General features: G+C 43.8%; 1 protein-coding gene across 4 annotated transcripts; it reads right to left on the bottom strand.

Moving 5' to 3' along the window:
• Positions 1-3,618: 3,618 nt before the first annotated feature.
• Positions 3,619-11,918, bottom strand: LOC123443980 (uncharacterized WD repeat-containing protein alr2800-like). Of its 4 annotated transcripts, none has more exons than XM_045120564.1 (7): positions 8,410-8,495; positions 6,053-6,157; positions 5,687-5,907; positions 4,855-4,937; positions 4,319-4,430; positions 4,131-4,205; positions 3,619-4,061 (listed from the first exon to the last, which is right to left on the bottom strand). In XM_045120564.1, exons 2-7 carry the CDS (start codon positions 6,144-6,146, stop codon positions 3,882-3,884), a joined length of 765 nt encoding a protein of 254 aa, XP_044976499.1. In that variant the 5' UTR covers positions 6,147-6,157; positions 8,410-8,495; the 3' UTR covers positions 3,619-3,881. The 4 variants fall into 4 exon arrangements, with proteins under 4 accessions (XP_044976499.1, XP_044976500.1, XP_044976498.1 ...); XM_045120565.1 differs by having other exon boundaries at positions 8,360-8,451; XM_045120563.1 differs by lacking the exons at positions 3,619-4,061; positions 4,131-4,205; positions 4,319-4,430; positions 4,855-4,937; positions 5,687-5,907 and adding exons at positions 9,021-9,109; positions 10,001-10,155; positions 10,983-11,089; positions 11,164-11,268; positions 11,768-11,918 and having other exon boundaries at positions 5,950-6,157; positions 8,410-8,902.
• Positions 11,919-12,589: the final 671 nt, after the last annotated feature.

Raw genomic sequence — 12,589 nt, 5'->3', positions numbered from 1 at the left:
TCAGAAGCATACCATAATTACGATGAGCCCAATAGAAGCATGACGAGGGTTGCAACCTAAACATGGATAGTATAGTTGGGTAAGGAGATCATGCAATATGTGTGGATCAACATTAGTTATGAGATCATCTTCTACAACTACAAAGTCGTAACCTAGTGCGAGCATAAGTAAAAAGGTATTGGTAAGGCATGAACAAGGAGTGGGTTGTAAGTCTTTCCTGGAGTCTAAGAGCATCTACAATCACAGTTGGTAAATATGACCCCTCAAATCCCCGCGGACGCGCTCGGGCGCATCTGCCGAGACTGGTCGGGCACGCCTCAAGTTAGCAACACTGCATTCGGACACCTCATACTAAATTCTTGTATCCATACAAAAGCATGCAAAATAAAAACCTACGCACTATGTAGCTACTCTTCGATGGATACATGCACGACAGCTAGAGCTCTGCCCCCTTTGGCGCCTGTGGCTGCTCCACTCCGGCCTCCTCCTCCTCCTCCTTCATGTGTGCCTCGAGTTCGGCGAAGAGCGTGTCGGCCTCCTCCTGCTTCTGTCGGAGGAGCTCCCGGTTGGCCTCTACCTCGGCCTCATCCAGAATGGACTCCAAGATGGCATGTTGCTTCGTCATATCCTCGGCTTGGGTGACGGCGAACTCCGCCTCCACCTCCGCCATGTTGAACCCCGCAGCAGGCTGCTCCGCCTCGTCCTCCTTCGGATCCACCACCTTCGTCGGCTCCGACAGATGCTCGCCCTCCTCCTCCTCTGACTACTGTTGTTGCTCCTCCTCCAGCTCCCGTGAGTCCGGAGGCACACCCACAGCAATGCGGGCGACTCGCCAAGCCTGGATCTCCGCCTTGATCTGCATATGGCTCTCCGGCGTAAGCATCATGTAGGTGGTGATCTTACGCCGGACCATATCGACGCCGGAGAGCATGGGAGAGGAGGCGGAAGGGCTCGAGTGGCGGTGCAGAGAGAGAGGAGGTGGATGCGCTAGGGTTGGGGGACGCCGGCCGACTTAAATAGCTGGATTTTGCCTCGGGCGGCGAGCCATAGCGACGCCACGCGACGTTCACACCGTGGCAACCGGCGAGGCGTCCATCGGACCGCTCGTTTTCCATGCAAGTCCCGGTGGGACCCCGTCGTCAGGCCGACGTGGCGGGCATGCCCGGGCGCGCTCGGGCGCCCCCACCCATATTTAGGATGAATACGAGGGGTGTCGATGAGCCTGTGCGTTTGAGGGTCGTTTGAGGCGCCCGACTGGATCGATATTTCGTGACGAGTCAATGATGGGCGGACTGCCCTGATGTTTGAGACGGGTATGAGGGGTCCGGTTGTAGATGCTCTAAGGTTAGTACATCCATAAATCTTGCTCATAGTTGATGTCATATGAGAGTCCTATCCGTAAAGAAGCAAAGCAACAATGGAAAGAACAACAAATGCAATATTACTACCACGAGGAAGATACAACATGTTCATGACATGCAAGATGATCCAATGCAGTTTGCTAGCAACTTAAAGTGAAGTTGGACATGCAACTGTTAAACTTCACATTCAGGAAGGGTTTCATCTTATTTATCTACACATCAAGTTTAAAGTTTTTTTGCGGGGAACTTTAAATTTTGTTTAACATGAATAACAGCAACATAGATTGATAATGAATGAAACTACAACTATCCAGCTATTTTAAATGAAGTAGAGAGCAACATATAGTGCACTCCCAAATACCCCATAACAAAAGAGAGATTAAACATGGGTTGAGCCTAATCCCAATTTTAATTGAGACAAACATGCATGAATATGACATATTAATGATCTATGCATCACGATCATCAAGATGGCGTAGTTGTCAATTATTATATTAATGCTAATTACTGGATTATGCTCATGCAACATGTTGTTCTTTTTTAAACGGCTACAACTTTATTAATTAGAGACAATGATTACATTGTCTATTAGAAGAGATACAATATTTTGGGCGATGCTACGGATTAGTCGGATGATTTCTTAGAGAAATCATCCGCCTGCACAGCCATCCGATCCTTCCCTCGCAGTTGTTGGATTTACACTGAAAAAACAAACACGAGTCACCGCGGAAGCAGCGCCGCCCAACTTCGCAAGCAGGGGCCGCACACCCTCGTCGTTGGGGCTGGGCGTTCGTCAGCGCGGTGATGCACCATTGCAACAACAACACCGGCACAATGGTGCTCCAAGGCAACGCCGGCGGCCTGTCGCAACTCCGGCCATGTTTCATTGCAGCCGTAACAGCAGCACGCGGTGCTCCAACGCAACGCCGACGGCTCATCGCAGCTCTGGTCGTGCTTCATTGTAGTCGTGCCACAGGTGCACAGTGCTCCAATGCAGCCCCGGCCATGCTTCATTGCAGCCGCAAAATCGAAACGCGGTGCTCCAACACAATGCTGGCGGCCCATCGCAGCTCCGGCATGTTGCGATGCAGCTCTGCCTCTCCGGCGCGCATCACCACCCCGATGCACTGCATATCCACCGCCACACCTTCGTGTTCCACTGCAGCTCTGCTGTCGGCGCGCGGCACCACGTTTGTTACGCAGCTCTGCTTCTCTATTCTGCGGCAATGGCGGAGATCCCTCCCTCTCTCTCATGGATTGCAGCTGGGGAGCAACATGTACGGGCCAGATCAGAAGGCATGGCTAGCGGCGGTGGCTCACATCATCTCGCAGCTCGGCAACTGCGGCCATGGCGGTTGCGCAGCAGCGGTGCTGGAGGAGACTGCATAGAGAGATGAGGGGGAAAATAAGGAAGAAAACGAGCGGTGAGGAAAGAGATAAGGCAAGATGGGAGTGCGCGGTGGATGGGCCCTACAGGAGGATGTGTCAATCGGGAAAGGCGGCTTACGGAGTAGAGAAGGCGGTGGCTCACATCATGAGAGCGAGTTGCGCAGCAGCGGTGCTGGAGGAGAGCGAGTGCGCTGCAGAGAGAGATGAGGGGGGCAATGAGGAAGAAGACGAGCGGTGAGGAAAGAGATAAGGCAAGATGGGAGTGCGCGGTGGATGGGCCCTACAGGAGGACGTGTCAATCGGAAAAGGCAGCTTACGAAATAGAGAACGGAATAGAAAAATCAGCCGGTTGATTATAAACAATTTCCCAATATTTTTCATAGGCTCCTCGAACCAATTCCTAGTCATAAAACATTTAGGTAATCTAGCAAGCTCATAAGCTACTTTATTCATTTGAACCATCGGGCGGCTAGCAACGAGGCACTTAAGGCCTGCTGTGTCAACAACCTAAAGAGGAGCAAAGGGCGAATAATCAAGGACAGGGAACATCCGGACCGAATGAATCATACAGAAGCAGCAGAGCACCATGGCACCTCACCATAAGGTGGAGAAATTAGAGTAAGAATTCCTCAAAAAAAAAATTTGAGTAACAATGAAGTGGATCTCAAGAGCGCCGATGCTGCCGAGGAGTCGAAACTGGTACCACGAACCTTCATCGCCTTTCCTTTCTGGCCGTCTGCTATGTAATTTTCATGAGAATTACACCCCACGAGATAGGGAACTAAACTGAACTGCCCCATATGTAATTTTTAAGAAATGCACATATTATGCTAGACGTAAAAAAAACATACTATGACAAGTGCGTAAATTGTCATCTCGCAAATGAAATGCCATTTCAAATGCTTGCAGATATTTGAGTGTTTGCGCTAGATAACACGATGCTTAACATAGTATTCCTACAAGCCTAGCTGAGTTTTCCATGAAAATCTGAGGCACTCAAAACTTTATCCAACAACATATAGCGGCCTCATATACACACCATGAGCTTTTGAGCTCCTACCTTTTGCAGATGATTTTTTAGCAAGACCCGTAAAGGATGATTGAGAGCTCAGTCCTAGAAGAGTCTATATGTCAGTCGCTCATAATATCATTTCCATCTGAATGCTTCAAGGCATCGGTAACATCACCGAGCTCTTCACTCTCCCCATCAGTTTCCATAGCATCGATTTCAGATTCTTCGTCGTCTGTGTCCTTGTCCTCGTAGATAATCGGTGCGACCGCCTCTTCCTTGTCAGTTTCTTCATCAGCAATCTGGAAAATCTTCAAATTATTTCCAATACCAAAAACCAACATCTCTTTTTACAGGAAGGAAATTTTTACCTCACTGAAACGGTAATCAAGGGTGGTAGAGAGTTGAAGTGCTGATTTGAAGGTCGACGTTCTTGCATCAATAAGCTGAGAAAAAAATGCATTCAGTACAAACGAAAATGTGGTAATCTTGATCAAAGATTCTTGATCAAATATATATTTTTCGATGTACTGTTAGGGCAGCTGATAAAATTACTAACCTGATAGAGCGAATTGAGCAACAGCAGAGAAGACTCCTGCGACACTATGCTGCTCATGTGCCGGCTAAGTAAAGTTTGTAGCCACGGGAGCAAACAAACCAGCTTTGCACCCCTGTGGAGAATAAATATCCCTAAATAAGAACTTTTTGTAAAGCTGTGATATGTGTATGCATGCACGCAAAATAAAAAATCACCAAATAATAGGAGAAGTTACTAGAAGAGGCTAAGCATATTTTGGAAGCCGTATATTCTAGTCCTTCCCAAAAAAGATCGGGTCCAAAATATAGTAAGACCTTAACAGTTCAACGTATACATGGATACAGTTAAAGGTGTCTTGACTGAAGATAGTATCAGAGTCAATGGACTGGTGTTCTCTAGTTATTACTCCCTCTGTCCCATAATATAAGAGCGTTTTTGTCACTACACTAGTGTAAAAAACGCTCTTATATTACGGGATGAGGGAGTAGATCACTACATAGTTTAGTTTGTCCCACAAAAAGTACTAAAGAGACAAAATGCCTTGGAAGCTTTCCTACCTAGATTGTATTGATGACACGAAGAACTTGAGAAGCTTCAGGGCATCTCCTGGTGTTAGGAGTGATACTGACTTTACAATGACCTGCATGTAACGCAACAGTAAATTATCAGACAAGAGAAAATGTTGCATCAAATAGCAATAAGAATAAATAACATGGCAAATGCTGACTTTGGCAACTACTAATAACTGAAAGTTAAACCATTAGGTTTGTTATGGACCAAAACGCAGGCCAGTCCTTGGCCTAACCGACAACTTCTAGCAACGATGTTTATAAAGCCTGTTTATAAAGCCTCCCAACTTGACTGAATAAGACTAGAGGCGTAGTGCATTGGTCAAGAGTCAAGACCAGGAATAACTTTGTTTCTTCTCCGTTATCAATAACATCAGTGGTAGCAACTCTGGGTTACATATAATTTATCCTCTTATTTTCTGTGCGCCTTTACTTACTACGAGGATATTCATTAAACATGGAGCTGATAAGAAAAGAAAACCAGATGCTAGATTTGAATCACCAAATTCAGCTTCATCACTACTAAAAAATGTTGAGTCAATCAACTGTGATTGATCATGAGAACTTGAGCATGTCTCCAGTGTTTTGTGATTGTGACATAGAGAAACTCTATGAACCAGGAAATGGAACATATGAGGTGAAAAGTTGCATCACAACCAAGGGGAAAACATGTATCTGCAACATCATTGACTAAACTTGTGGAAAAAAAGTATGCGTACGACCATTGTTTCAAAGTAAAATTTCTTTCACGGTGTGACCAAGACAAACGGCAACGAAAGATTTGACCAAACATTGCACACCAAAGAGAAGAAAGCCATACCTTTTCGTCTCTATTGTACAAGCATTTCACCAATTCAGTGTGATCATCAGCACGCAAAGCTTGCTTCAGCAAAATATAGACTGAATCTGCACTTGGCGGCGCCAGAGAAGTTGATTGCTCTTCAAGGAATTCAGACTTGTTGAGCAAATTTAGACTTTCGAGTTTCTGCTCCATAGTTGGTTCATCTAGATTATACTCTGGAGTCCCCTCCTTGACTGTGTCTAAACTTTCCAGCAAAATAAAAAAGTTAGTGATCAGAAAGGTAGAAAATGAATGACACCTTAAATTTGTTTTTTCATTGTACACTCAATGTATATGACAACATCAGGTCTGGAGATACTTCGAATTAACCGGGCTAATTGTTACCAGTGATAGAATCCAAAACAGATGCTGTCCTTTTGTTTGGTCTTCCTTGATGAGTGAGGTTTGTATTCTCCTGTCGATCTTGTCCATCAGCCATTTTTTCATTTACTGGTGCCATCAAGAAATAAATAAACAGTTAAGATCAACGGTAGGCATTTAATGAAGTACATAATCTCTAGCTTTAATAGCATGACATATTAACATATAATCGTAAGAAAATATAGAAACAAAGTATAAATCCTATGATCAGTTTAAAAGGTACCGAGACCCAACAAAAATGCCATTAGCATCAAAACATGCATGCTGTAACCACAGGAAATCACCTCTCACGTGTTGCTTTGTTATTCTATTATTGTTGGCTACTGTATTATATCTAATCTGGCACACACAGTACTGCCTATTTTCTGCTTCCTACGATGTTGGTATCTCGCTTCCTCCAGCTGTAAATTAGCATTTGAGAACCCTGTGTAACCATCACATATAATAAAACAACAGAATAACACAATGATTCATTGTGCTAAACCATAATGTTTATAGACAGGAGTCGGAAATGGCATACTAAAAATTTGACAATAAATATAGAAATTAGAGTGGTCCTTCCATGATTTCAAAAATGCTAATTCCACAAAACTAAAACGGTGCAGTTACTATGTGTACTGATGATTGCAAATTACATCCTCGTTTTGCTTTTAAAAGTGTGCTTTTTGCTTGTCTGAAAAGCGCTGAAGCACTTCATCAGGTCATAAATTATGATAAAACATTCCAGTTTTACAACAGGTTATAGGTGTGCTTTATATTTATTTATTTCGAGAAAACGCAAAAGACTCTTTGCGTTTCGTTTCATTGAAAAGGTGGAAAGTACAATCATCCTAAGAGGCTTGTAGTCATGCAGCTACAAGTCACATAACAGGCCACAAGTGTTTGGCTAAGGGCGTGTTTGGTTCCTTGCGTCGCAGCTGGCTCGCATCCATCGTGCAATATTCTCAATGTTTGGTAGCCTGCATGTCTTACTGGGCCAGGCCCGACGGATGCATAAAGAGGCTCCCAGCCAGACTCAGCGGAAACGCAGGTTTCGGCCGTTTCCGCGAGCCTGCACCCGCCGCTGCAAGGGGATAGGGTTTCGCTCATTCCGAACTCACTCACGCGTGCTTTCCTCGCTCCCCTCCCTCTCCTGCGACAGAAGTGGATCTCGCAGTGCCGTCGCCTGTGTCAACATCGCCGGCGGGCATCCTCGCCGTTGTGGAGGTACAACCCTCCTCCTCCCCTCCCTCTCCATGTCTCCCCTCCCTCTCCATGTCTCCCATCCGTCCACATCCCTCTCCTCTCCTTCCCATCTCCATCTCTCTACCGCTCACCCTGCACTCGTGGTGCTTCTTCTCTGATGCAGATGGATGAAATGGCGGCCTCCAATGGTTACAGATTGGAAATAGATGTCTGTTCTCCGATGCGGATGGATGGATGCACCAATGCGTTCTCTTCCCATCGTCTGCCCTCTACTTTTATTATTGTGGATCAGATCTAGCACCAACCTACTTTTCCCCTATGGATTAGAGATGGCTGGGTAGTTTTGTATTACGCCAGGCTGGTCATTAGCATGGATATGTGCAGGCAATCCATGGCCAAAGACCGCACCCTGCCGACTGCTGTTTTGTTGGTTAGTAGGTAGACAAACAAGCAGCCATGGCCATGAACCAGAACACTTTGCTAGCTTCTGGAGATGCTCAGTAGGTAGACAAAATAGTTATGCAGATGGTGCAAATAGTATTAATAATCTGTGCATATATTTTTATTTTGTTTTGATGATGCAAATGATGCCAATATTATCAGTGCCCATGCCTTTATTAATTTATAAATCTGTACTGAATTATGTATTCTGTGTTCTAACATGTACTATGTATTATGTATTCTGTGACCAGGTTTAAAAATTATGTTCATTGTTCTAAAATTCTGTGACCAAGTTTGTTGTATGTTGCATCTCTCATACAACCCAAGATGCAACGTACCAAACAAAATCTGAGCTGAACCCGGCTCGTACCATGCAGTCCACCAAACACACATCTCATCTCTATTTTGCATCGGCTCAACCAGGCCAGGCCCAACCAAGCTCCTTCATGCAATGCATCCTGGATGCACCCAGGCAACCAAACACGCCCTAAGTGCATCACCTTTTCATCAACAGAATATGAGTACTTACATGTTCTGTCTACTTCCAAATTGGCCATACGTTATTTAGGCTAGCTGTTATCTAAGCAAGTCATTCGATCTGGAAAGGAGCAGTACTTGTTACTGTCACTATGCATGTTTACTGACCTTACTGTGCTAATAATGATGGCTGGGCAGCAACAGAGATTTGAACAAACCTTTTGCATCTTGCTCTTCCAAAGCTAATGCATCAGATTACGCAACCAAGTTGATGTCCTCACAATTCTCACCCAATACAATAATCTTGAACTGTAAACAGTCTAGTGATCCAAACACAACATGAACCTTGATTGTGTTGTCTTCTTCGGCATCACATAACTTAGCTAAAATAATTGGGACACGGCCCTTTTTATCAAATGATTTTTTTACTGAGATTTTGGTGGGCACTACTTCATCTTGGGTAAGGGTCTGCAAGTGCCACACATAAGCCACACCTTTCTTCGATACTGCAAGAACAATTCCCCCGGCTTCATATGATGTGCTCCTTTTACACTCTACTGTCTTTGGCTGAGTATGCATGACAAGGGAGACTGTAGAAATGATAGTGCAATTGTGGTGATCACAAGACCAGACTTTGACTTCTTTATTATTGTCAGTACAAGAAACTAATGTGCGCGCTTCATCGGACACAGACATCAGCTGGATAGGGCCCTGCAATCGCAATGGCGCCGATAAAACATTAAAAGTTAAAGCCTCTTTCATTACGTGACACAGCGAGAGGGGGGAGGGAGATCGGCGCAAGTACGAAACAAGAGTAAGAATAGCATACATCATCAGAAGGAATCTTCAGAATCTCTTTTTTATCCTTCATACTGTATAATTTTGCTGTCTTACCTGAGACAACCATAAACTTCTCATCTGCAAAGTGCACGGCTACAATGTAAGTCCAGAAAACACACAAAGTTGACAAGATAATATGTAAACCAAGATCTAAACAATAATGACCTAAGGTGCTATATTCAAGAAAGACTGGAAGTTAGACAGATATTTGCTCCAATACACTCGATCAACTAAATATATTTTCGCACTAAAGACGCAAACGTATAGTAGCCCTGACACTAAATATTTGTACTGCACTAAAGGTGGAGTACAATAGAGTACTTCCACCTGAGTTTGTTCCTGGCAGGGTGACACCCGCAGCTTGTGTTATTTAAAGAAAAAAATACTTTTACTGGCAATCCACATACGTGCTCTAAAGGCTAATACTTGGGCTAAAGAGGTTGCCCAGCATCGCAGCACGTGCATAGGCTATATTAGGAACCAGCCACATGAACATTAGGAGACATAAATAAGTTAATTAGGGAAAGAGTAATAGAATTAGGCAATATCAGTTTACTTGGGAAGATCAGAGATAGAGTCCGTGTCTTGTGGGACAAGTCTAGTTTCCTACAAAAGGGCTATCACATAACTTTTTTGATTAAGCAATGAAATAAACAAAAGTTTTACAGGCCTCCTTAGTCCTTAGAGGGGACTAGAGCTCTACCCTTGTTGAGGGTGAGTGCCATGTCTCTGGTCTTCAGGTCCTTACCCTGCCCAATATATATTGTTGTGGATCAAGGTCCATAACAGGCCCACATGACGATGAACAAATATTTAAGGAAATCATAATGAGATCCTTCCTAATGCAATTCACACTGCTTTACAAATAACCCATATATGTTGAAGACCTACCATGAATACAACAAACACGTATAAAAAGATCTTGTTAAGCATGCATAAAGAACACATGGAGACAAAAGTTGCACTTACCATGAGAAACTGTCAAAGAATTAATTGACTTCTTCGAAACTTTCAAAGTGCCGTTGGGTTTTCCAGTACAAGTATCCAATTCACATATAACTCCATCCATGCTAGCAGTAATAAGAACACGCCCTTGTTTCGAAAAGTGAAGAGAAATGACCTTGCTAGTAGAAAGAGAAAGGCATCTCAGTAGGCGTCAATGTTTTCACAGTGAAGTCGTTCTAAAGATATCTTGAACTAGCTAATGTTTTCTTACAGAATGCAGTTTCATCTTTGAAACCACATAAGTCGGCTTACGACCTAAAAAACTGAAGTGGCTTAAATTTTTGACATATAGGGTACAGCCTTGCTTGTGGCAATAGAATTAAGCTCATGTTGCATGTGTAAGTATGACCAACTTAACCTTCTCATTATTGAGTTCAAAAGAACACAAAAAATGAAGAGCAGATTCATCCTTTCTTGGACAGTTGGACTTAGGTGAGAAACTCTGAGTTAAGCATCTCAGAATGAAGAAGGAAACAGAAGCTTACGAATTGGCCAAAAGAATGTGTGGTTAGAAGATAGTGTATAGTCCTTCAGGAACTGCCACTATTTAATTTCAACTACCAAGGAGGTGCAAGGATTAGAACATGTGGTTACAAGATAGTGTATAGCCCTTTCTTTTCTAAGCATCTACAGCACTGAACATAATCAACATGGTAGTCCAACAAATAAATCAACATGGTGTTATCAAAGAAATACGAGGGCCCTTGTATTGCAGAAGGCGCCAACTACAAGGTACCGGCATGTGTGTTCATCAAGGAAAAGATTTATCCCAGACAATTTTAGACTTATGAAAATGAGTTCAGAGAGGAAAGTACTAAACGAAAGTTCAGCATCTGGTATGCTTCCTATTTTGCATGACATAAGAATAGAAACAGTGCAGAAGAAGCCTCATGTGATTAAACTTACAGAAATCAACAATCAAAGTTCGTACTAAGGTTTCACATACCCAGTGTGACAAGCATTTTTCCATATAACACCAGTAGAATCAAGAGCTAAAACTTCACCATTTGCAGTGCCAACAGCAACAACAATAAGGTCGCCATCATTTTTTTGCTGTAAAAAAACCAACAATCAAAACTAAATAATATGACAGTATAGGATACCACCTAAAGCTCAACACAAGGTACCTTCTTCCAAACAGAGCTGCAGGCAATGCAACTGTAGGAATCATCTTGGTCTGCTATTGGATCAGTCCATCCTGCTATCTTTTGTCCCCCTCTTGTACTCCATACCTTCCCAATTAACAATTTCAAGTGAAGAAAATGGAATATGACGGCATATACCGTAACTATGTTCTCACATACTTCCATTCAAATTCACAATGGAAAAAAGATGAGAAATGCAGTGTATCAAAAAGGCAGAAAGTAGAAATACTACCAAGAGATATTGTTTCCAATAGCGCCCTACTACTCCTACAATATTGCTGGCTAGATGGGACACTATGCCACAGAAATATTTACCACCGCTACAAGCAGCACATAAGACACCAGAAACTAGCTTCGCCCGGTAGCAACTATCAATCGTCATGATAAAATGAACATGGAAGGTAACCATCCAACCATACAGTAATTAGCAACTTGCTTGCATGTAACACTACATTTCAACCACAGGACATCTCGCAGGGACTAACAATCCAGATCAGAGAATTCCCCAATTCACAGCGAGAGACTAGAGAGCTACCCAGCTCGTAGGAATGGGGTTTAGGCGGGGGCACAGAGGCGAAGCGAGTACCTGGATCCGCCGATCGGAGACGGCCGCGAAGAGCTCTCCGTCAGGAGAGAAGGCGAAGGCGTCGGGCGGCGGCGGGGTTGCGGCCATGACTGGCGGTAACGGCGTAGGGAGGGCAGAAGCGAGGGCTTTTTCTTTTTCTTTTTGAGAGAGGACGGAGTTTTTTTTTTTTAGGGAAGGAGTTTTTCTTTAGTCCAACGAAATCATCAATTAGGCTGCGCAGTATCATAGCTAGTAGTATCATGCATGTCAACTAAGCAATTTTGATGAAATAAAATAGAATTAAATGAAGAAAGAGAGGTTGAGTATCGATACTACTGTATCATATTAAATGATGTGCTACTATGTGTCTTGCATGGCAATAAATGAACTACGTTATGATACTACCATATGATACTATGCATTACGGATGTGGTATCATACACTAGTATCATATGCATGATACTAGTATATGATACTACCTATTATAACCAGCCGGACACCTTCAACGGTGACACCAAAATCACAGTCGGACCACGTACAGTTTCACTAAACAAAACGGATTGAATTCATGTTCGAACATAATTTACATAGGACGACCCATATTTCGGCCTTTTAGTCTAAAATTAAAAAGAAAGAAAAACTAAACCTCGTAGCGGACGACGACCTCGTATGCGTGGGCGCCCTGCACGGCTGCACTACCATCGTCCATGTCGTCGGCCCTCTAGCGGTGGAAGGGCGCAAGTCTGCCGCGGCAACCTTCTCTCGGCACTGCGTGACGCTCGCAAAGGAGCCGCTCTGTTTCCTCCTGCGCGGTGCGAAGAGCCGCCATGACCAATGCTAACA

Source organism: Hordeum vulgare, chromosome 3H (genome assembly GCF_904849725.1).
Source record: "Hordeum vulgare subsp. vulgare chromosome 3H, MorexV3_pseudomolecules_assembly, whole genome shotgun sequence".
Taxonomy (NCBI): domain Eukaryota; kingdom Viridiplantae; phylum Streptophyta; class Magnoliopsida; order Poales; family Poaceae; genus Hordeum; species Hordeum vulgare.
This window is presented reverse-complemented; position numbering and strand designations above follow the sequence as displayed.

Excerpts from the sequence above, each read along its gene's own strand:
- LOC123443980 (XM_045120563.1), bottom strand. The coding sequence starts at position 11,854 with ATGGCCGCAACCCCGCCGCCGCCCGACGCCTTCGCCTTCTCTCCTGAC. Across the intron at positions 10,156-10,982 it reads AAAAATGCTTGTCACACTGG|CAAGGTCATTTCTCTTCACT; the intron begins GTATGTGAAACC and ends TCTTTCTACTAG. Across the intron at positions 9,110-10,000 it reads TTCTTTGACAGTTTCTCATG|ATGAGAAGTTTATGGTTGTC; the intron begins GTAAGTGCAACT and ends TGCACTTTGCAG.